The 23984-nt window shown below is 39.1% G+C and overlaps 1 protein-coding gene across 2 annotated transcripts in view; it reads left to right on the plus strand.

Annotated features, from left to right (window-relative positions):
* ngly1 (N-glycanase 1) overlaps window positions 1–22944 on the plus strand; it is a 37098-nt gene extending 14154 nt beyond the window's left edge. For both annotated transcript variants that reach the window (XM_060825394.1, XM_060825395.1), the window contains 8 exons: window positions 1555–1774; window positions 8469–8590; window positions 9620–9765; window positions 14515–14625; window positions 15857–16027; window positions 19913–20098; window positions 22298–22475; window positions 22571–22944. In XM_060825394.1, coding sequence (XP_060681377.1) covers window positions 1555–1774; window positions 8469–8590; window positions 9620–9765; window positions 14515–14625; window positions 15857–16027; window positions 19913–20098; window positions 22298–22475; window positions 22571–22755 — 1319 coding nt within the window. In that variant the 3' untranslated portion in view covers window positions 22756–22944. The remainder of the gene's footprint in view (window positions 1–1554; window positions 1775–8468; window positions 8591–9619; window positions 9766–14514; window positions 14626–15856; window positions 16028–19912; window positions 20099–22297; window positions 22476–22570) is intronic.
* The last annotated feature ends 1040 nt before the right edge of the window (window positions 22945–23984 follow it).

The raw sequence follows: 23984 nt of genomic DNA on the forward strand, positions 1-23984 counted from the left end.
GGTGTCTGTTGAGCCTGAGCAATGTTTCATTAAGATTGAGCATAAAATGTTTGCTTTTTGTACTGTTTGTTTTGGTATTAAAGGCAAGATCTATAGGCTTTTTAAAACCATCCTTCTCAAATTGCACTAATCTTTGAAGATAGAAAACATACAAACCAGGTATTTTTGTTCTTTTAATTTCAAAATTATACGATTGAGCTTATTTTGCCTTTTCATTTTGCTCAGTAAAATATGAGGTTTTTTTCCACAAGGTGAGTGTCTTATTTCTGCTGTCTGTTACTTTACTTTTTATAATTCATTATTTGGATGACAGCATGCATAGTTAAGTCAGCATATGTTTTCTGTCCCTAATTGACCTTATATGTGTTGGAGAGCCACTTTTCTGAATGTAATTTGTGGCCTGTGAGGCCACTTCAGTCATGTTTCTCCTCATTACGTCATTCTGCCCAGCTTGTTGGAATCTCTTGCTCTCCCCCTTTTACTATTTGCTATATTTTTGGGCATTGTGCCATATGTGATGTTTTAAATTCAGACCTATTTGCCTAACTGTAGATAATTTGTTTAGAAGTGGTCCAGTTGCTGACCCCTGGTGGACATCCTTGTATACTTTATTCCATGCTCACCGTTACTCTTTTGGTCTTCACCAATTTCAGATCAAAGCTACTACTGCACCATTAGTAGCCTGGCCTACAATTTTGATAATCACTTTTTTTTTTTCTTTTCATTTTTCCACTACTGTCTATCTAAAGGCATGATATTTCAGAGAAACAGTATGATTTTGCCGCATTTAGTGTTGATATTCTGCAGTTGATCATATTTGTAAGTTTGTAACAGACACAACTTGTTTCCGATATGTTTCAGTAGGAAGAGGCGCTTTTTGAAAAAAAAATCCTTCTACATGTCATTTGCCTGAATCTCAACCCCCTTAATGGTAGACTGGTAAACTGATTTTCTCCAGGTTTCTACTTTTGGTCCTATGTAGTTTGGATGGTCGTATCTAGAATTTATGCTGTTACCAGCTTCACTTTCAGAGTCATGAGAGTGCAAACCTTCTCGCCACACCAAAGTGTGATAGCATAGAAATTCTATGAAATATTGACAAATTTATGCCAATATTGGCACTATATCATTTCCAAGGACTTTTAATCTTCTCTATTTCATTTAAGAAACTAGATAAGCTAATTATTCTAGCTCGGTCATAGCCTGGGAGGAAAAGAAAGGTATCGTGAAAGTGTACCTTAACCTAGGTGGGTTTTTTTATGAATTTTAGTCGAAGGCATTGTTTCCGGGAATCTACCTCTCTGTGTGATAAGCAATTGCATGGATTACATTTGGCTATCTGCTTGGTATTGTCGTTTTCTTGATTTGTCATGGACCAGCAAGAGGAGCACTATGTGATAATTCTGCCTTCTGCCATAACTCTGATTTACTTTGCAGGGAACCCTCTTCCTAGTGTCTCCTGTAGCCGATCTTGATTCTTGCTGTAGAGCTATCTTGTAAAATATTGAGGTTACAAAAGAACCCATATAAATTTAATATCTATCTATTGTCTAGGGGCCACAGTAAAGCTGGAAGATTTTCTGTTATTAGAGCTTCTGCAGTGGTTTAAACAGGACTTTTTCCAATGGGTAGATGCTTTGCCCTGTAACAATTGTGGAGGAGCAACACAGACATCAGGTTCACTTTCACCATCCAGTGAAGATCTAAGATGGGGTGCTCAAAGAGTTGAAAATCATCTTTGCAATAAATGTCACACCTCCAATCGATTTCCAAGGTACACATCTCTATAAAGTAAGGTTTGTGTAGAAGATTAACATAATTCAACCAGCAGAATTCACTTTCTGATTTGTGTACTATAATCGTGTGTACACTGACTGAGACAGTGTACTTTGTTTAGGGCACATTAGGTATTAATTTTTAAAATGCCTTTGCCATTCAAATCTTCAGCTAAAAAGTGCAGCATGTAATAAGTACTTGAAGCCAAATTTACATTTAAGAATTAGCAGTTTCCATTTGTTCTTATTTATATTAGGGAGAGGAATAAGAACGTTTTTTTTTATGGATTGTTTTCACAATAAAAGCAGTTTGCTACCCTTCCTGAATCTTTTGTATTCCTTGATTGTTTGATAGAATATAAATAAGTCCCAGTAGTTTCAGAAATAAGACACACAAACTTTTTCCACTGTATTGCACACTGCTTTTAAGTAGGTTTGTCTTTGAAATGATTACAATCTTGGAGTTTCATCCACCAGCAATTACATTACAGCACAACATCTGGGAATCTGAAATAAAAGCAGAAACTTCTGAAAATACTCAACAAAATACAAACTAAATAGTTAGTTCAGAAATGAGATCTTGCCTTATTGGGCTTGGGACTGTCCCTAACAAATTATGATAAGCTTTTTATTAACTGGCACCTATGGGACCAGAAGTTTACTGGTTGATTGAATATTCCAGTTGATCAAAAGGTCCATTTAAACCCTCTAAGAAAAGGGTATTGCAGAGGGTATACACATCAGTATACACACTTTTACAGTATAAAACATTTAAATAAAACTTATCCGCAGAAATCTTTCTCATTCGGACCATGAACTGACTACTTGGATCATCATCGTCGTAGTAAATGTCCGGTATTCCAGGCAGATAATTTTTGCTGGTTCCTTGAGTGCTGGTTAAAACAAGGTTTGCTGTATTCACACACATTTCCTACTGCTGTTGACCTAAGTAATGAGATTAAATTTTTGTTCACAGGATGTGGCCATTGCTGACAAAGCTAGCATTTATTTCCTGTCCCTGTTATCCTTGAAAGTGTGGTCACCTATGTTCTTGAACCTCTGTAATCTTTGTCAGCTGTTTTGCTATCTTCCCATCAAGTGAACCTATTCTAGAATCTAGGCAATTCAAGATTAAGACCAATGTATTCATTAAAACTGAAGTCGTCACTTTTAAAACTATGGAATGTAGGCTGTCAGTCTATAATGATTTATCAGCTTTTATCCCTGTTTATTCTCAAAAGACTTGTAACAGTTTACAGAATGTATTTCTGGCACTGTACCTTTGATTATGTCTTTGAGTCTTCTGGTGTGAAAAAGGATATAAAATACTTAATGTCTACCATTTTACTTCCTGTTATAAATACTTCCAGTATTTGTCTCTAAGGAACCCACATTTTCGCTAATCTTTTCTATGTTGTAAAAACTCATGATCTTTTCAAAATACTGTATAATTTGCTTTCAGTCTGTTTCCTCTGTCTGTTTCTTGAACATGCTGTTTTTGTTAAAATTTGCAGTCTTCAAATTTATTGCCCTTTGTAACAATATTGTAAGGATCATTTAAACTAAAACTACTCTTCTAGCTGGTCCTGATTGTACCACTTTTTGCCCATGGATTATTTTCTTCCATTAAATGAAAACGCTTGTTTAAAAATTATGAATGATTTATTTACTGCTTAAATGTCATTATCTTTTAATCCAGTTTCCAAATCTACATTGTCCAATTTGCCCTCGCTCCTCTAATTGGCTTTGTTCGAATCCCACGCCTTTTAATTTTTGTCTCAACCACATGATACTAAAATTCTATGAAATTCATCACATGCCAATCATTCTTCACGAAGGAATTGTTACCAGTGAAATTACTTATTATGTGGTCTCTTTCACAAAGCTAGATCCAAAATAGCCTCATTATTTCTTAGTTGCTCAAGACATTGTTTTATTCTTGTTTGCTTGTTTGACATTGAAAAAGGCAAACATTTTTCAGAGAAGGTATCTTCTTCTATCGCCGTTGTCTGATACTGCCCTCTGTCGAGTCTGATAGTTACAAACTTTACTGTCCCTTGTCTTCTCCTTGGCCTAATCATCTTGTCCCTGATGCCCACTTCAGGTTTTTAATGTGCTACCCAAGACCCAGCAATCTGATTGAATGCTTGTGGATACAGTGCCAGTCACTCCCTCCAATACTGAGCTGAGTAGCAGTACTGTGTAGTATATGCAAGAGGCATTGCAGAAATTCATCAGCATTCCTTAGTACCTTCCAAACTCATGATCACTAACGTCTACAAGGACAAATGCAGCAGATATGAAGTCACTACTGCCTGAAAGTTACTGCCACTCACCATTCTGCCTTGGAAATATCATAATTCCTTCAGTGTTAGAAGTTAAGTCTAATTAGAATCCCTACAGTGTAGAAACAGGCCTTTTGGCCCAACAAGTCCACACCAACCCTCAGTAACCCACTTAGACCGATACCCTACCCTATGTTTACCCCTGACTAATGCACCTAACCTACACATTCCTGAATACTATGGGCTATTTAGCTTGGCCAATTCACCTAACCTGCACATCTTTGGATTGTGGGAGGAAACCAGAGCACCCAGAGGAAATCCATGCAGATACTGGGAGAATGTGTAAACTCTACACACAGTCGGCCCTGGTTGGAATCAAACACTGGTCCCTAACACTGAAGTAGCAGTGCTAACCACTGAGCCACCGTGCTGCCAAGTTGTCAAAATATTGGAATTCCTTCCCTAAAAACACTTAGTCTCCCCACAGCAAATGGACTGCAGAGATTCAAAAGGAGAACTCGCAACACCTTTTCCAGGGCAACTAAGAATAGGCAATAAATGTTGGGATATGGATGCTGTTGATAAAGCCATGAAGAAATTTTTAAAAACTCTTGCTTCAAAGAGTATCATTTCACAACATTGAATTGAACATTGTTTCTGATTGTATTTGCACTCATGTTTTAGGACTGTATATAAGCAGTCAAATTTAATTGATATTACTAATGCTTTACTTCATCGGACGGGGTATTGGGTGAGTTGGCAGGTCATGTTACAGTTGTAGAGGACTTTGGTTCAGCCACGTTTGGAATACTGCGTACAGTTCTGGTCACCACATTACCAAAAGGATGTGGATGCTTTGGAGAAGGTGCAGAGACGGTTCACCAGGATGTTGCCTGTTATGAAGGGCGTTAGCTATCGAGAGAGATTGAGTAGATTAGGATTATTTTCCTTAGAAAGACGGAGGTTGGGGGGTGGGGAACCTAGTTGGGCTCTATACAATCATGAGCAGTGTGGACAGGGTGGATAGCAAGAAACTTTTCCCCAGAGTGGGGGACTCAATTACTAGGAGTCACAGGTTCAAGATGAGAGGGGAAAAGTTTAAGGAAGATGTGCAAAGAAAGTTCTTTACGCAAAGGATGGTGAGTGCCCAAAACTTCTACCAGCAGAGGTGGTAGATGCAGGTATGATAGTGTCATTTAAGATGTCTCGAGACATAGACATGAATAGGCAGGGAGCAGAGGGATGCAAATCCTTTAGAAAATAGGCAACAGGTTTAAAGAGAGGATCTGGATTGGCGCAGGCTTGGAGGGCTGAAGGGTCTGTTCCTGTGCTGTAGTTTTGATTTTTGTTTTTATTCTGTCCTGTTCTCATGCCATTAAAAGTGGGCCAAGAATTAACTGCTTCTAAGCAATTGGCATTTAATTGTGTTAAACGTCATTGTTTCCAACAGCAGTTCTGCTTTATTTTCCCAATTAAATCAGCTTGTAGCTAACTACAGAATTGTTCAAATCACATTAAGTGTCACAAATAAAATGCAAAAAAAAACCATAATTCCAGCGTGTCTCCTATAGAATTTCTAAATTTTGATTTCCACTTCCAAAGCTACTTCATTGTGAACTTATCAATAAGCACTCGTAGCTTGTTATCTACATTCTAGGCTGTAAATGAGATTGTTACAGAAATGGTGAACACATTGCTTTTGATCTTCCAGAATTCCCTAAATTCAGGAACCAAATCCATGAAGTGGAAGATAGAAAATAAAGTCCATGCAGGTGAAAAGAAAGCAATGTCACAGGCTAAAATACCAGAAATTGAGGAATATCGCGTTCTTAAGGTTGTAGGGCTGAAGGGGGGAGACCTTGAATGGATTTGAATGTAATCATTTTGGAGTTGAGGTGTTGATACAGCAGGCCTAGGGGAGATGGGGAAGAGGAACTTGATGCAGCTTATTATACTTGTCGTATAATTATGAATGAAATGTAATTTTATGGAAGGTGGAATTTGGGAGTTCAACGAGACAAGGCTTGCAGTTGTCAAGTTTGGAAGTGATTAAAAACAATCGATGTGTGTTGCAGCGGCAGTGGGAATAACTATGGATGACTCCGTAGTCCTTGTGCTAAAGAAAATATGTAATCAGAAGCTCAGCTCGGAGTCAAAGAGGAAGTTGAGATTGGTAATAGTTTTATTCAGCTCAAAGTAATGAGGCATTAGAATTTTTATTGGGGCCTGTTGCAAGAATTGGCTGCATATGAAAAATTGATCTTGGAGGGTTCAGGAATAATGGAGTTGGAGTTGAATTACCACATGAGATGTTGTAACTATGATTAAATAAGTTTGAATTGAACAAAGCAGAGAAAACCCCATCCCATAAAATTCACAGTGCGAGAGGGATGCTGGAATAGGATTACATAGAATTGTTTACCAGCACAGAAACTCACCACTTCACTAACTAGTACATGTCACCATTTGTGCTTCACTCAAACCTTCTTCCATCTAAGTTACATGGACTGAGGACTAACTTTTTTTTTGAGGAAGAGGTGACAATAATAGAAATGTGTGGGAAGGTGTTGCTGTTAAAGGTGAGCAAACTGTTTATGCTGTTGGCTATTTAAATTCAGGAATGGTCCCCAATTCAGGAGAGCGCGGGTGGATTCCGCAGAAAGGCAGTACTCTCCAAAAGATGCTAAGGAAGACTGGAGAAAAACTAATGATGGACATGTTCAGGATGGGGATCTATAGAAACTTAATTTTTGTTGGTAATGGGAAGGCTGATTGTGCTGAAGGCAGCTGAGTAGGTGATCTTGATCTTAGTTACAAAGAAATCTAAGTTCTATTTGTTGAAAGGGCAGGGAGCGATGGGTTTAAGAGGACAGTTGTTACTGGTGAAGAAAAGTCAGGTGGATGTTTACACTTTACCATGATATATGGTGCTTAGCTTTTGGTGAAGGCAACGGAACACTATCACATGATATGGCCTAGACAGATCTCTCAATGAATGATCAAACTAGTTGTGTGCAAGATAAATTGAAATCTGCAACCCTTGAGCTTGAATGGCTAACCAGGAATTTTCTTGAGCAAAGAGTATCATTGGCACCGGTAAAGGAGAGTGATAGGATTAATGGAGTAGGCGAGGAAGCAAATGAGAATACTTCAACTGCAGGAGTATCATTCCTAATGGAAGAACTAGAGTTATAAAGATGTACAATACAGAAACATTTGGCCCCTATCCTTTAAACCCTTCCTATTCATATACCCATCCAGGTGCCTTTTAAATGTTGCAATTGTATCAGCTTCCATTACTTCCTCTGGCAGCTCATTTCAGACATTCACCACTCTGCATGAAAAAGCTGCCGCTTTGATCCCTTTTAAATCTTTTCGCTCTCGCCCTAAACCTATGTCCTCAAGTTCTGAACTCCCTCCTCTTCGCCTCTTTCCCCCCCCCCCCGCCACTCCAGGGAAAAGACCTTGCCTACTTACCATATCCATGCCTTTCATGAATTTATAAGGTCACCCTCAGCTTCCAATGCTCCAGGGAAAAGAGCCCCAGCCTATTTGGCCCCTCCCTATAGCTCAAATCCTCCAACCCTAGCAACATTCTTGTAAATCTTTTCTGAACCTTTCCAAGTTTCATAACATCCCTCTGATAGAGGGAGACCAGAATTGCACACACTATTCCAAAACTGGCCTAACCAATGTTGTGTATTAAGGCAAGACAGTTGGAAGTTAATGACTTGGAGGGATTTTATTCAGGGTTTGAAATGTGAAATGAAATAATGGATAGATGTATGAAAATGACTAGAATTGGCCTCCTTGTAATTAGGATCAAGACTGTAAAATAGTAAGGCTCAAGATGGAGCCATGAACAGCGACAAGGAAGTTTTATAGGAAGGGGCAGATTCAGGAAGGACAGCAGAACAATGTACATAAAAAGAGAATATTTGCAGAAGATTAGTTGCTCATGTTACATGTTGATTTTGATTTTACTACTTGTGCTTTTCCCACATAGTAAATTGAACGTTGATTTACGTTGACTGGACTGATGTTGGATCACTCTAGTAATAAAGACACAATGTGCCTCCATTTTCAGGAAGTTGAAATAATTCTAACCGTTCACTTTGTTATTCAGAGGAACCTCGATTATCTGACATGTGATTATCTGAATATCGGATTATCTGGCAAGATCACAAGGTCCTGGTGATGGGCTAAACTATGTTATCTGGCATTTGGTTATCCGGTATTCAATTAACTGAACAAAATATTCCCTGCCAGTGTCCTTTAGCTAACAAGGTTCCTCTGTAATCTGCTTTTGTGTACGTGAAAATTTTTTTTGAAAGTTATTCTCTGTCAAATTTGTTTACACAAGTTTGACAGGATGTTAACTTTGTCTCTTATGCTCTCAAATATGTAGATATAATCATGCTGAGAAGTTATTGGAAACCAGGAGGGGACGTTGTGGAGAGTGGGCCAACTGTTTCACACTTTGTTGCAGAGCCATGGGATTTGAAGCTAGATATGTTTGGTGTACAACAGGTAAAATACTGTGTATTTGTAAAATGCAAATTTAATAGTGAAGATGGTGTTTACTTTTCAAAATGACAGCTATTTTGTACTAATTTCAAGAAATTATCGGAATAACTGAGCAGTGGTTTTCCAACATTCAGACAGTTAATTTACGGCAGAACAGGACAAACATAATGTTTCACTTTTCTGCATAACATCATGCCGTTTTAAGCTTTTGATGTATACATATTTTGCTGAAAAATATACACTTGCTAAAATAAAGAGAAAGCTCAAACATCTGTTATCATTTATGCGAATATAGAGTTAATTATAACATTGTTATAATTAAGCCACACCCTCAAAATTAATTTCTAACCTTTCCAATAAATGGACTTGTAACAGAATCATTACTTTCCTCATTTCTTAATCTTGCTGTAGTCTGTGCCGAGAAAATGGATTTTTTTTTGCTAATCACCCTTCTTTCCCATAATGTGTAATGTTGTCACACTTTCTTCTATTCATAGACTTGTTTTTGGATTTACCTGATACCATTCCTAAAAAAACAAATGTCCTATGCATAAATGTCTAATACTAATTGTTATATTCTTTATTTGGTTATGGGTTTTTTTCATGTCCATTCAATTTTGACTCTGCATGTTTGCCTCTGAGTTAAAACTGTGTTTAATTCACGGCCATGTTAATTACTAATTTTTAAAGACATTGAGAATGAAAACTACACAAATACTTGCAAATTCTAATACACCCCAATCCCTGGCATCAGCCTTTTGTTAAATTAACCAAAATCTGATAATATAAAATAATTGCTCAACAGCTATCTGCTTTAACTGCAACTTAAATTCTATCAGGTGTAGTTCATAGGTTCCTTTTGGCATTGTTCTGAATGAACTGCGGAGGTGGGGTCATCCACAATGTTGGATGTGTGAAGTAAGAAAACAACAGGAATATTCGAAAGTCCTCTCACCTAGTTCAGTTCGTTATTGCAGTTGTAAGCAGAAGGCTAGTTTTGATAATGTAACTCGATATTCGTTGTCTTTTCAGATCATGTATGGACTGAGGTATACTCAAACTCCCAGAAGAGGTGGTTGCATTGTGATCCCTGTGAAAATGTCTGTGATAAACCACTCCTGTATGAAGTTGGATGGGGAAAAAAGCTGTCTTATGTTTTTGCATTTTCAAAGGATGAGGTAAGTTTGTGTTTAAATAAATCCTGATTAGATGACAATCCCTTGAATCTATTGCTTGATAATATAAAGGATTTGTGAATTGTGTTCCTCTGGTCTTTGATATGATGCAGGTTCTGGGAATAAGGGGAGACATGGCAATAGCAAAGTACTAATAAATACTATTTGAATCAGTTGTTTACTTTTTCATCAGTGGATTAAAATCTTATTTAGCAGTTAAGTAAAAAACGTACTTGATATTCACAATGTGACTTTATTTAGAATATTGCATGCAATTCTGGTCTCCTTCCTATCAGAAAGATGTTGTGAAACTTGAAAGGGTTCAGAAAAGATTTACAAGGATGTTGCCAGGGTTGGAGGATTTGAGCTATAGGAAGAGGCTGAACAGGGTGGGGCTGTTTTCTCTGGAGCGTCGGAGGCTGAAGGATGACCTTATAGAGGTTTACAAAATTATGAGGAGCATGGATAGGATAAATAGACAAAGTTTTTTCCCTGGGATGGGGGAGTCCAGAACTAGAGGGCATAGGTTTAGGGTGAGAGGGGAAAGATATAAAGGAGGCCTATGGAGCAACTTTTTCACACAGAGGGTGGAACGTGTATGGAATGAGCTGCCAGAGGATGTGGTGGAGGCTGGTACAATTGCAACATTGAAAAGGCATTTGGATGTGTATATGAATAGGAAGGATTTGGAGGGATATAGGCTGGGTGCTGGCAGGTGGGATTAGATTGGGTTGGGATATCTGATCGGAATGGACAGGTTGGACCGTAGGGTCTGTTTCCGTGCTGTACATCTCTATGATTCTATGACTTTATTTATCTATCTTTATTTATGTTCACATTTTAAATTTGTTCTGTCCTGACCCTACATCTAAATTTTTTCATTTATTGTATCTGGAAGTGTAGTCTTGGTTGACTTTCCCAATCAGTCTATAAGAATATGGAAACATGTTAAACTATTTGAGCTATCGCATTTAGCAATATAATGAGGGATAAGCTCATATCATGAATGACAGGAAACCTGCTCTAACCAAGAGAAGCTCACTTATCTTCCTGTAATTCAATAGCACCATGGTGTCCAAAATTGTCACCACTAGCACCTTGATGGCCCAACTGACAGGGACCTGATTTGTACCAATCATATCAATATAACTACCAAAAGGAGGGTAAAAGCTTCAGCAAGTGTCTAATTTCACCACAAGGGCTCTTGATCATATACAAGGCTCAATTCAGGAATGTGGTGGACTATGGGTTATTTCCGGAGTGGGTTTAACTGCACCATTTCAAAAGCCGTTCCAAGTAGGGTAACTCATTGGTGCCTTTGTCATTTGAGTAATATCTATACCTTCAATCACTGCTACTGGACACAAATTTTAATGAATCGTCTACAGTGTTCAATGTAACCACTTCATCACGGTCCTACGTTTTGACTTCTAGTAAGACAAGAACTTTGATATTGTGGAAACACCTCATCTCCAAGGCTGATTTAACATAAATTAACATTCCTCCATCCCAGGATTTCCCAAACTATCACCATTGTGAGGACATCATTGACACGAGGATTATGGCAACTCAGCAAAGCACACAACCAATTTCTATTTGCCTCCAATGTAGTTTTTGTCAGTTCAACAAAGATATTTTTAAACAACCTGTTCAAACATGTTATGACACAAATCTGGAGTAGGATAGCAAGGACTTTCTTTTATCTGAAGATCTGTTTGAACAATACTAGTGTCATTCAGCTGATCTATCCCTCCAATTTTCATAAATGAGTCAAGCATTAAGAATATTCTGCATTACTGTAAACCATTGAGGCATAGACTTCATCAAAGTTATTGTGCAAGGGTTACTTAATTTCAAACTTTCACTGCAACATGTCATTTTGTAGCCATCTCAATTCTAATGTACTAATGCATATCCAGGGTCGCTGTATCAATTAGGACTTTTTTTTCTCTTATACAGCTTCAAACAGCTCTCAAAATTAGTCGAATAGCGTCGCTGTAATCAAATAATTGTTGGCAAACTTGCTTTAAGGTCTGTTCATTAAGGACAAAAGGATAACTAGGGCGAGAATAGGGCCGCTGAAAGATCAGCAAGGCAGCTTGTGTGTGGAACAGCACGAGATGGAGGAGATATTAAACGAGTATTTTGCAAGAATGTTTACTGTGGAGAAGGACGTGGAAGATTATACAGTGTGGCGAAATAGATGGTGTCATCTTGAAAAATGTCCATTTTACAGAGGAGGAAGTGCTGGATATCTTGAAACGCATAAAGGTGGATAAATCCCCAGGACCTGATCAGGTGTACCCTGGAACTCTGTGGGAAGCCAGGGAACTGATTGTTAGGCCTGTTGCTGAGATATTTGTATCATCAATAGTCACAGGTGAGGTGTCAGAAGACTGGAAGTTGGCTACTGTAGTACCACTATTTAAGAAAGGTGGTAAGGAAAAGCCAGGGAACTACAGACCGGTGAGCCTGACATCGGTGATAGGCAGGTTGTTGAATGGAATCCTGAGGGACATGATTTGCATGTGTTTGGAAATGTAAGGACTTATTAGGAATAGTCAATGTGGCTTTGTGCATGGGAAATCATATCTCACGAACTTGACTGAGGTCTTTGAAGAAGTAACAAAGAGGATTGATGAGGGCAGAGTGGAGAATTTGATCTTTGTGGACTTCAGTCAGGCATTCGACAAGGGTCCTCATAGTAGACTGATTAGCAAGGTTACATCACAGGGAGAACTAGCCATTTGGATACAGAACTGGCTCGAAGGTAGAAGACAGAGGGTGGTGGTGGAGAGTTGCTTTTCAGATTAGCAGCCTGTGACCAGTGGTGTGCCACAAGGATCGGTGCTGGGTCCGCTGTTTTTCGTCATTTATATAAATGCTTTGGATGTGAACATAGGAGGCATATTTAGTAAGTTTGCAGATGACACCAAAATTGGATGTGTAGTGGTCAGTGAAGAAGGTTACTTCAGAATACAATGGGATCTTGATCAGATGGGCCACTGGGCTGAGGAATGTAGATGGAATTTAATTTAGCTAAATATGAGGTGCTGCATTTCGGAAAGGCAAATCCGAGCAGGGCTTATACATTTAATGGTAAGGTCCTGGGGAGTGTTGCTGAACAAAGAGACCTTGGAGTGCAAGTTCATAATTCCTTGAAAGTGGAGTCGTAGGTGGATATGATAGTGAAGAAGGCGTTTGGTATGCTTTCCTTTACTGGTCAGAGCATTGAGTACAGGAGTTGGGAGGTCATGTTGCGGCTATACAGTACATCAGTTAGGCCACTTTTGGAGTACTGTGTGCAATTCTGGGAAGGATGATATGAAATTGGAAAGGGTTCAGAAAAGATTTACAAGGATATTACCAGGGTTGGAGTATTTGAGCTATAGGGAGAGGCTGAATAGGCTGGGGCTGTTTTCTGTGGAGTGTCGGAGGCTGAGGGGTGACTTTCTAGAGGTTTATAAAATCATGAGGGGCATGGATAGGGTAAATTGACATGGTCTTTTCCCTGGGGTGAGGGAGTCCAGAACTAAAGAGCATAGGTTTCGGGTGAGTGGGTGAAAAATTTAAAAGGGACCTAAGGGGCAACATTTTCAAGCAGAGGGTGGTGTGTGTATAGAATAAGGTGCCAGAGGAGGTGCAGGCTGGAACAATTACAACATTTAACAGGCATCTGGATGGGTATATGAATAGGAAGGGTTTAGAGGGATATGGGCCAAGGACTGGCAAGTGGGACGAGTTTAGGTTGGGATATCTGATCAACATGGACAAGTTGGACTTAATGGTCTGCTTCTGCATTGTACATATCTCTGACTCTTGTGAAATATTTACACTCATAATGTCTTGCTGCAATCTCAACTTCAGTTTCTGAAGGTAAAGGTTCGCAGACCTCAAAGTTTATAGCACAGAATCAATTAGCCATCTATGCCTCTTTACTTAGTTGTAAGTTACATGCTGCTACATACTATCAGCCAAGATATGATGCCAGATTCCAAGTGTAACTTGTAACACTTGACTCGCCCTCAACAATTCCAATTTTCAACTTTTCTATTGCCTGTGAATTTAACATTTAGACTTGGATGAGCTATGGTTTCCTCCTTTTCAATATTGGGAAGCTCTGACCACACTGCAAATTCTGTTCTGTCTCACTCATTACATGCTCGACCCTGACCTTACTTGCAATGTCTGAAGCCGTAGACTGTTTGCAATCTGCAGTCATTTGTAACTTCTACATCTTTATCTCCTCCATCTCCATGACCTCCATGACTTAAATTGCTGAGTTTGAATCTTGTCTAAACTTATCTACCACTGAAGCTACTATCTATGTTGTCACTTCTAGATTCAACTGTTCCAATGCGTTGCTGGTCATTCTCACATTTTTTTTCCCTGCATAAACTTGAGCTTATTGAAAACTTTACTGTCCTCAACCACCTTGTCATGTCTGCCAGTCCAACCATGTTTCAAATTTAAACTTTTCATCTTCATGTGCAAATTAATTTCAGTTCAATTGTGGTCTTGCCCTTGTCTGTTTCTGTTACTGTTACCAGCCCTAAAGACCTCCAAGAATACTCTTTATTCTTTTGAACTCTAGACCTTTGTGCAACCCACCTTTCTTTACCATTACTATTTGGTGGCCAGATCTCATCTATCCAGACCCAGGATTCTCGCATTCCCTTCCAAAGCTTCTCTCTCCTTTGTCTCTCAGTAAAACTTTCCTCTTTAACAATGCAGTTCCTTATATCATTTCAGGTGGTTGATGTTACCTGGAGATATTCCTGCAAGCATAAAGAGCTTCTGACTCGCAGAACCAAACTCTATGAGGGATTACTGCGAGAAACTATTAATAAGTTAAATTCTGAGGTCAGTGTCTCACTTTGTACGCTAATTTGAATGCTATGTGTGAATGCACATGTGTATTCATGATTTTCTTTTCTTGAGAAATGATATACAAATTGTCTATGCAAAAGGTAACAAGCCACCGGTTCCTGCAAGTAATATATACAATGAACTCTTGATTCAAAGTCAATTCTTGCAATTAACTGACTTTGAACTTTTGAGCATTAATTTTCCAGTTTGCTGTTTGTATTGCTTAATATAAGTTACAGCATTGTTTGTTAAAATCAGTTTGAATCAACTGAAACTGATTCAATATCTTAAGAATATATAAATGTAATGTTGCTAATAGTTCAATGATTTATGGTACTCTTCCAAAAATTACGTCTTTCCTTTCCTGCTCTCAAACCAGGTCTCTTACAGATGCATTCTTAAACACCAGAGAATGGAAGACAATTAAATTTTAACTTCTCACTGAGGCCAGTCCTCCGATCCTTGGGATCAGTCCAGTGAACTTCAGTTGCACTTCCTTTAAGACAAGTATTTCTGATCTTAAGTAAAAAGATCAAAACTAACCTCAAAAGCCCATAATTGGATCATTTGGAGGATTTGAGCTATAGGGAGAGGCTGAATAAGCTGGGGCTATTTTCCGTGGAGCGTCGGAGGATGAGGGGTGACCATGTAGAGGTTTATAAAATCATGAGGGACATGGATAGACAAAGTCTTTTCCCTAGAGCGGGGGAGTCCGAAACTAGAGGGCGTAGATTTAGGGTGAGGGGCAAAAGATATAAAAGGGACCCAAGGGACAATTCTTTCATTCAGAGATTGGTGCGTGTATTTAATGAGCTGCCAGAGGAAGTGGAGGAGGCTGGTACAATTGCAACATTTGAAAGGCATCTGGATGGGTATTTGAATAGGAAGAGTTTAGAGGGATATGGGCCTAGTGCTGGCAAATGGGATTAGATTAGGTTGGGATATCTGGTCGGCATGGATGAGTTGCACCTAATAGTCTGTTTACCGTGCTGTACATCTGACTTCTTTATTCCTACTCTGACCCCCTTGCAATTAAGCTAATGTACTACTAGCATTCCAAATTACTTGCTATTCCTGCATTAGACCTAATCAGTAAGATATTTATTGAATGGGATTTATTTAATAAATTTTTTTGTATAAAATGAATGAAACAGTTTGGAAAACACCACTAATCTGTTTGATTAAGTTGAAACTTGGTTCCATATACATTGTTTTATAATTTCAGAGAAAACACTTCCTTCCACAAGACAGGAAACAGGAGCTTTTGGAAAGGCAGATTGTTGAACTTGTAGAATTCATTTCACCAAAGACCCCAAAACCAGGAGAACTTGGTGGGAGGACATCAGGCTCTGTACTTTGGAGAGTAGCCAGAGGAGAAACTGGAGCCCTTGTTCAGGTTGGTAATGATTTAAGTTGCTGCTTGAGCTCAACTTCTAATTCAAGGCATTGTATTCAGATTATTAGAATCATAGAATCCCTACAGTGCAGAAAGAGGCTTTTTGGCTCTTTGAGGCAAAAGTGTCTATTCCTGATGAAGAGCTTTTGCCCGAAACGCCGATTTTCCTGCTCCTTGGATGCTGCCTGACCTGCTGTGCTTTTCCAGTACCACTCTGATCTAAACCCTCTTTTTGGCTTTTTGAGTCTGTACTAACCCTCCAAAGCTCATCCCACCCAAATCCAACTTCTTACCTCGTCCATGTAACCCTGCATTTACCATGGCTAACCTTCCTACCCTGCAAACCCTGGATGCTATGGATAATTTAGGCCAATTCACATAACCTGCACATCTTTGGACTGTGCATGGAAACCAGAGCACCAGGGTGAAACCTATGCATACAAGGGGAGAATGTGCACACTACACACAGGTATTCGGGCCAAGGTAGAAAAAAAACTGTGGGACAGCAGTGTTTCCCTATTAAAAGCTGTACATTTTGATTTAAAAGTCTGTATGCCTTGGCTGTGGAGTCAGGAAAAAAAAGGGTTGCTGTTTTTGGTTGCTGTTGTGGCCTACCTGTGAGGATATCAGTTGAATAAAATCTACTTAATCTTTGTGTTCGTTCTTCTGACTAGATGCTAGCCTCCCTAGCTGGGAGTGTGGATGAAAAATAGCAGTTGTATTAAGATATGTGCTTCTCTCACATATAGGAACACAGAAATATAAACTAGTCCCTTGTCTTGATTTTTGTTCTCCCCAACTACAAGTTTAATTGGGCCAAGTCATCTCACTCATGTCAATGCTGTCAATCTTGATCCACAGACCTGTAGATGACAGCAAGTGTTTTTCAAATACTCCTTAAATACATTTGGGGATTCTGCTTCTATCACCCTTTTAGAAGTTGACTTCCAGATGCTGACCACCCTATGGATGAATTGTTTTCTTTTTCTAATTCAGCTTTACCAACTACGTTTAAATCTTAGCGAGTTTTGAGAAGATTTGTAGCTCAGGTTGAGGTTCTGGATGTAGGTTTGCTCGCTGAGCTGGAAGGTTCAGTTACAGACCTTTTGTCACCATACCAGGTAACATCAGTGAGCCTGTGGATGAAGCACTTGTGACTGCATTTCCTTTGGTGATGTCACTTCCTGTGGCGACATCATTTCCTGTTCTTTTTCTCGGTGGGTGGTAAATGGGATCCAAGTCAATGTGTTTGTTGAGAGACTTCTGGTTGGAATGCCATGCTTCTAGGAATTCTTGTGTTTGTCTTGTCCTAGGATGGATGTGTTGTCCCATTCGAAGTGGTGTCCTTCCTCATCTGTACATAAAGATACTAGTGAGAGTGGGTCATGTCTTTTTGTGGTTAGTTGATGTTCAAGTATCCTGGTAACTAGTTTTCTGCCTGTTTGTCCAGTGTAGTGTTTGTTACAATTCTTGCAAGGTATTTTGTAAATGACACTGGTTTTGCTTGTTGTCTGTATAGGGTCCTTCAAGTTCATTAGCTGCTGTTTTAGTATGTTGGTGGGTTTGTGGGCTACATGGTGCCAAGAGATCTGAGTCATCTGGCAGTCATTTCTGAGGTGTCTTTGACATCAAGGTGGGTGACTAGACATGTTTTGTCTGCTTGTTTGGGTTTGATGCTGAGAAATCGGCGGACTGTGTTCGTTGGGTACCCGTTCTTTTTGAATACACTGGAATAATTTATAGGTGATTTTCCTCTGCTCTTCATAATTCCTCTGTGCTGCAGAGTGTGGTGGCTCATTGAAATAATGTTCTAACTGAGCTTTGTTTGTGAATGTTGGGATGATAGATTATGTCGTTCAGTATTTGGTCCATATGTGGTGTTTTCCTATAGATGCTGGTTTGAAGTTCCCCCTCGGCTGTTCACTCTACTGTGACATCTGAGAATGGCAGTTTGTTGTTGTTTTCCTCCTCTTTAGTGAATTTTATGCCAGTAAGGGTATTATTGAAGGTCTTGAAGGTTTCCTCTAATTTGTTTCATTTAGAGATGACAAAGGTGTCATCCACGTAGCGGACCCAAAGTTTGGGTTGGATAGTTGGCAGAGCTGTTTGTTCAGGTTTCTGCATTACTGCCTGTGCTATGAATCCTGATATTGGAGATCCCATGGGTGTTCTGCTGGTTTGTAGGTTTTGTTGAAGGTGAGGTGGGTGGAAAGGCATAGGTCCATATGAGCTTGCCGATTGTCCTTGCGATGAAGTTGGTGTTTGGTGTATGTGTCTTTGCTTCTTCTAATAACGTAGTCAGTGTTTCCTTGGCCAGTTTAATGTTAATGGATGTGAACAAGGCTGTTAAAGGAGACCATTATTTCATCCTCTTCTATTTTGGTGTCTTTGGTCTTCAGGAATTCTTGGGTGTAGTGGATGGAGCTGCATGAGTCTTCTAAGTGTTTGTCTTTGGTGTGTAGCTCCTTGGCTAATCTGTTAAGTTGGTGTTCCAGGTAGCGAGACCGTGGGTCTGAGGGGGGGGGCTCCTGGTTTGTGAATTTTGGGTAATCCATAGAAGAAATAATGTCCTATTTATCTTGATCATTTTAACTACCTGTCCTGAAATCCTATGGGATCTGTGGACATGAACTCTAAAATCTCTGTCTTTGTACCTTTCTCAATATCCTATTTATTGTGTATTTCCTTCTCTTCATTAACCTGTTCAAATGTATTCCCACACATCTCTCTGGATTGAATGTCATTTTTGGCCACCTGAATAGGCTGTCTATTGATATTTTCTTGCATTCTACAATTTTTTTCTTCAATATCAATGACACGAGTCATTTTCATACATTTTATAAATTTTTAAAAGATGCTGTCTCTGTTTAAAATAAATGACATGACACAAACCGGTAGGCATCCAATACCATGGAACTCCACTGAAAATGGCCTTCAAGTCACACAAACTTCTTTTGTCCATTACACTTGCTGCTGCTGAACCAATTTTTGATCTTGCTCTCACATTGCCTTGGATTCCCATAGCTTTTAGTCTCCCATGTTAAGCTTTTTCAAAAGTTTTGCTAATTTCATGTGGACTACATTAAATATGTTTCGTGCAAATCTTAATGGTAAGGTCCTAGGGAGTGTTGCTGAACAAAGAGACCTTGGAGTGCCGGATCAAAACTCCTTGAAAGTGAAGTCGCAGGTAGATAGGATAATGAAGAAGGCATTTTGTATGCTTTCCTTTATTGGTCAGAGTATGGAGTACAGGAGTTGGGAGGTCATGTTGCGGCTGTACAGGACATTGGTTAGGCCACTGTTGGAATATTGCGTGCAGTTCTGGTCTCCTTCCTATCGGAGAGATGTTGTGAAACTAGAAACGGTTCAGGAAAGATCTACAAGGATGTTGCCAGGGTTGGAGGATTTGAGCTACAGGGAGAGGCTGAACAGGCTGGGGTTGATTTCCCTGGAGCGTCAGAGGCTGAGGGGTGACCTTATAGAGATTTACAAAATTACGAGGGGCATGGATAGGATAAATAGACAAAGTCTTTTCCCTGGGATCGGAGAGTCCGGAACTAGAGGGCACAGGTTTAGGGTGAGAGGGGAAAGATGTAAAACAGACCTAAGGGGCAACTTTTTCACGCACAGGGTGGTACGTGTATGGAATCAGCTGCCAGAGGATGTGGTGGAGGCTGATATAATTGCAACATTTAAGAGGCATTTAGATGGGTATATGAATACGAAGGGTTTGGGGGGATATGGGCTGGGTGCTGGCAGGTGGCACTGGATTGGGTTGGGATATCTGGTTGGCCTGGATGGGTTGGACCGAAGGGTCTGTTTCCATGCTGTACATCTCTATGACTCTATCAGGCATGATTCTTCACCACTTTTTTTTCTGAACAGAATACTGGATTCACTTTTGTTGCTACTGAGAAAGAAAAATCAGCAAAGTCTTTTCATCTTAAGTACAATGTCGTAGAAAATTATTATATTCGAATTTCCAACAATAATGAAATCATTAATGACTGGGAAAAAGGTGTATGGAAAATGGATTCTGTGATTCGGAAAGTGGAACAAGACTGGAAAATGGTATGGGCTTGCAACAGTGTTTTTTTTCATTTGAGCATATCTTTGTAGATTCAATGCAAATTCTGATAAATTTTGAATTATATTCCAAGGTCAAGCTCAGTGGATGAAGCCGATTAGAGTCTCTGATGATAATCTTTATTCTGAGCATTTTTGCATCAGGATGTCTGAAAGGGTATTTGTGTTTTCTGTTTAATTCCCTTTGAAGCAAATCGATTTGTGTGATTGGAATAGTGTTGTGGAATGCGTGTGAACAAAATTAAAGTTCCTCATATGAGTCTGGCTGCAACTCACTAGAAGATCTGGGCCAATGAATCCTTATAATAATGAAAAGATAGTTGCAGCAAAGTAGCTGGGTCCCATGTTGCATGTCCTGATACCGCTGACTCTGGGAAACCTCTGGGCAATTCCCAGCATCTGTTACACTTCCAAAAAATCCCAAATGCTTGAGTAAGCAGTACAGACTTTGGAGAGTCCTGACTTCACACTACCTTTGAGGAAGTAAGCTCCTACTTTTTGTCATTTGCATAAATGATTTGGATGTGAGCATAAGAGGTATAATTAGTAAGTTTGCAGAGACACTGAAATTGGAGGTGTAGTGGACAACAAAGAAGGTTACCTCAGATTTCAACAGGATATTGACCAGATGGACCAATGGGCTAAGAAGCAGCAGATAGAGTTTAATTCAGATAAATGCGAGGTGCTGCATTTTTGGAAAGCAGATCTTAGCAGCACTTAAGGTCCTAGGTTGCTGAACGAAGAGACCTTGGAGTGCAGGTTCATAGCTCCTTGAAAGTGGAGTCACAGGTAGAAAGGATAATGAAGAAGGCATTTGGTATGCTTTCTTTAATTGGTCAGAGTATTGAGTACAGGAGTTGGGAGGTCATGTTGTGGCTGCACGGACATTGGTTAGACAACTGTTGGAATATTGCATGCAATTCTGGTCTCCTTCCTATCGGAAAGATGTTGTGAAACCTCAAAGGGTTCAGAAAAGATTTACAAGGATGTTGCCAGGGTTAGAGGATTTGAGCTATCGGGAGAGGCTGAACAGACTGGGGCTGTTTTCCCTGGCGTGTCGGAGGCTGAGGGATGACCTTATAGAGGTTTACAAAATTGAGGGGCATAGATAGGATAAATAGACAAAGTCTTTTCCCTGGGGTCAGGAAATCCAGAACTAGAGGGCATAGGTTTAGGGTGAGAGGGGAAAGATATAAAAGAGACCTAAGGGGCAACATTGTTCACATAGTGTGGTATGTGTATGGAATGAGCTGCCAGAGAACGAGGTGGAGGCTGGTACAATTGCAACATTGAAGAGGCATTTGGATGGGCATATGAATAGGAAGGGTATGGAGGGATATGGGCCGGGTACTGGCAGGTGAGACTAGATTGGGTTGGGATACCTGATCAGCATGGATGGATTGGACCGAAGGGTGTGTTTCCATGCTGTACATCTCTATGACTCTATTATTAGCTAGCCAGGAAAGGTTGTAGGGATTAAAGCCTGCTTTGATTCCTGGACAACCATAAGATTGACTCTTCTGCCATCACCAATCTAACTCCCATCCCCCACCTCTTCCTCAAAATCTTAAGTCTTCCGACTTACTTAATTGGCAACTATACCCTATCACCCACCTGGGACCTCTATCCCCTTACTAACCTAGGTGATGCTGTTTTAAGATTATTAAGTCTCCTTTTTAAGATGGAAATAATTTCTCTCCTCTCCAAGCATTGTTATTCTGTGAAATTTTCTTCCTCAGAAAGGAATGGAGGGTGTGTTTAAGTTAGATAGACTGTTGATAGACAAAGGAATTAAGGGTCATGGGTGGAGGTGTAGGCACAAAGCTGAATTTGAGACCACCACCAGACCAGTTAATGGCTACCATTCACTAAATTTTGAATGGTGGAGCAGACTTGAATGGCCAAGTAGCCACCACCTACTCTTAAATAATTAATTACTAAATAATTCAGCTTTACCAAAGTAGTATCAAAGTTTAATTGGTAGTTAATGGAAATTGACCTCTTTATTTACAGGTCAATGGTATAGGTTGGTGAAAAGGTTTTTGAATTATTTGGTCATTCAGTTGATGCTTAACATTGCTATAGCTGAACATGACTCCTTCTGTAATATAAGCATAATCCGACTGGTTACAAAAGCTTTTACTGTGTACTACTTGATGCAGTATTTTTCTTTGTCTTGCCCAGGTGTACTTAGCTCGCACAGAAGGGTCATCATGTGCCAGAGTCAGTTGGAAGATTGAATGTGGTTCAATGGGTCTAAGGATTGACAATGTCTCAATTCGATCCAGAAGCCAGACATTTCAAACTGGAAATGTTCAATGGCATCTAAGTTCAAATTTGGTCAGCGTAGACTTAAATGGAGGTTTGTATTGCACTATTATTGAGTTTGACAATTTATTTTTACAAGTGCAGTACAGTAACAAGTTCTTAATTTTTACATGTCTTTCTTGAAATTAGATGAAAATACATATTCATTTCCTGATTTTGATGGATCGACTGAATTAATTTTGGAGGCAGAGCTAAGTGGTGGAGAAGGCGATGTTGCATGGCAGCACACCCAACTCTTCAGGCAAAGTTTGACTGATCGTCAGGAATATCCCATGGAAATCATTATAACTTTTAAGGATATTTCGACTGTGTGAATTATCATTAGCATAGTTTTCAAATTACTCAAACCATGTATTTTTTATATTATTCAATAGAAGTATTTGCACTAAAACAATATTTTTATGACCGTACTCTTGGATGTTGTTGAGATTTTCTGATTCTTTATTAGAACTTGTGATGGGATAACCTGTAGAAAAATACTTGTACTATGTGGTGAATAAAAATTATAACTTTGTATTTTGTACCATTCTAAGTGTTGATGTAGTGTCTAAAGGCCTCTCAAATTAAAAATGTTGCAGCACAGATTAGCTTCTCCATATATTTGTGTGACCACACCTTAAAAGAAAGTAATTAGATATTGGCTTTGGTTAGCTATCTTCAGAATATGATGAGGCAATATAGAAATACAGGGTTTTATTTTAGTTTTACATTTTTAAATTACTATTACACACCATAATATTAACCTATGTTAGTCAAATGTATTTTTTTTTATATATATGAGTATTTTGGGACCTCTCCTGGATTTCTTTTCATTAGGATTCAACAACTCCTATTCGTTCTTAGTGGAGAAAAAAAAAATCATATGGTCTTGACTGTATCTTTAACCACCTGTTACCTAGGTAATTTGAATTGACACACAGAGGCGTACAGAAATTATCTATTATTATTGCATTCCATTTCTATGGCATATTGATAATATTATGCAGCTTTCCTTGACATTGAACTGTGCAAGTGCTGCATCCCCTATTCACAGTTGACATTCTTTTGAGCTCATTCATTCCTGAAATATTAAATCAATATCCTTCCTGTTTTGCTAACCACTGACAAGATCACTAAATTTATGTTATGATTTAGTTAGGGCTGATTATTTAAAGTGGATAAAGTTTGAAACCTCTGGTACTGTGTAAGAGAATAAAACTGCAATTCTAGGGTTTTGAACAAACAAAATATCACTACATAAGATTAGAAAAGTAAAAAAAATTTAACAAACTAAATATGAGCAATTAAATATACTGTGAACAAACACTGCTATTTAAGATGTTGTGGACAGATGCAGAGAAAGGTGGGTTACAAAAAGCTTCCTGTTCATTAGTCATATTTGGCCTATAACAAGACAGTTGTGATTGGAGATAGTTAGTCACCTCAGCTCCTGGACATCTTTGCCGGAGTTTTCCATGATAGATAATTTCCAATCAACATGTTCAGGGATGTTATGATCTACCTCAGGAGCAGGTTATATGATATACCTCACGAGTCCTGGTCC

The sequence above is a fragment of the Hemiscyllium ocellatum genome, chromosome 5 (assembly GCF_020745735.1).
Source record: "Hemiscyllium ocellatum isolate sHemOce1 chromosome 5, sHemOce1.pat.X.cur, whole genome shotgun sequence".
NCBI classification, from domain to species: Eukaryota; Metazoa; Chordata; class Chondrichthyes; order Orectolobiformes; family Hemiscylliidae; genus Hemiscyllium; species Hemiscyllium ocellatum.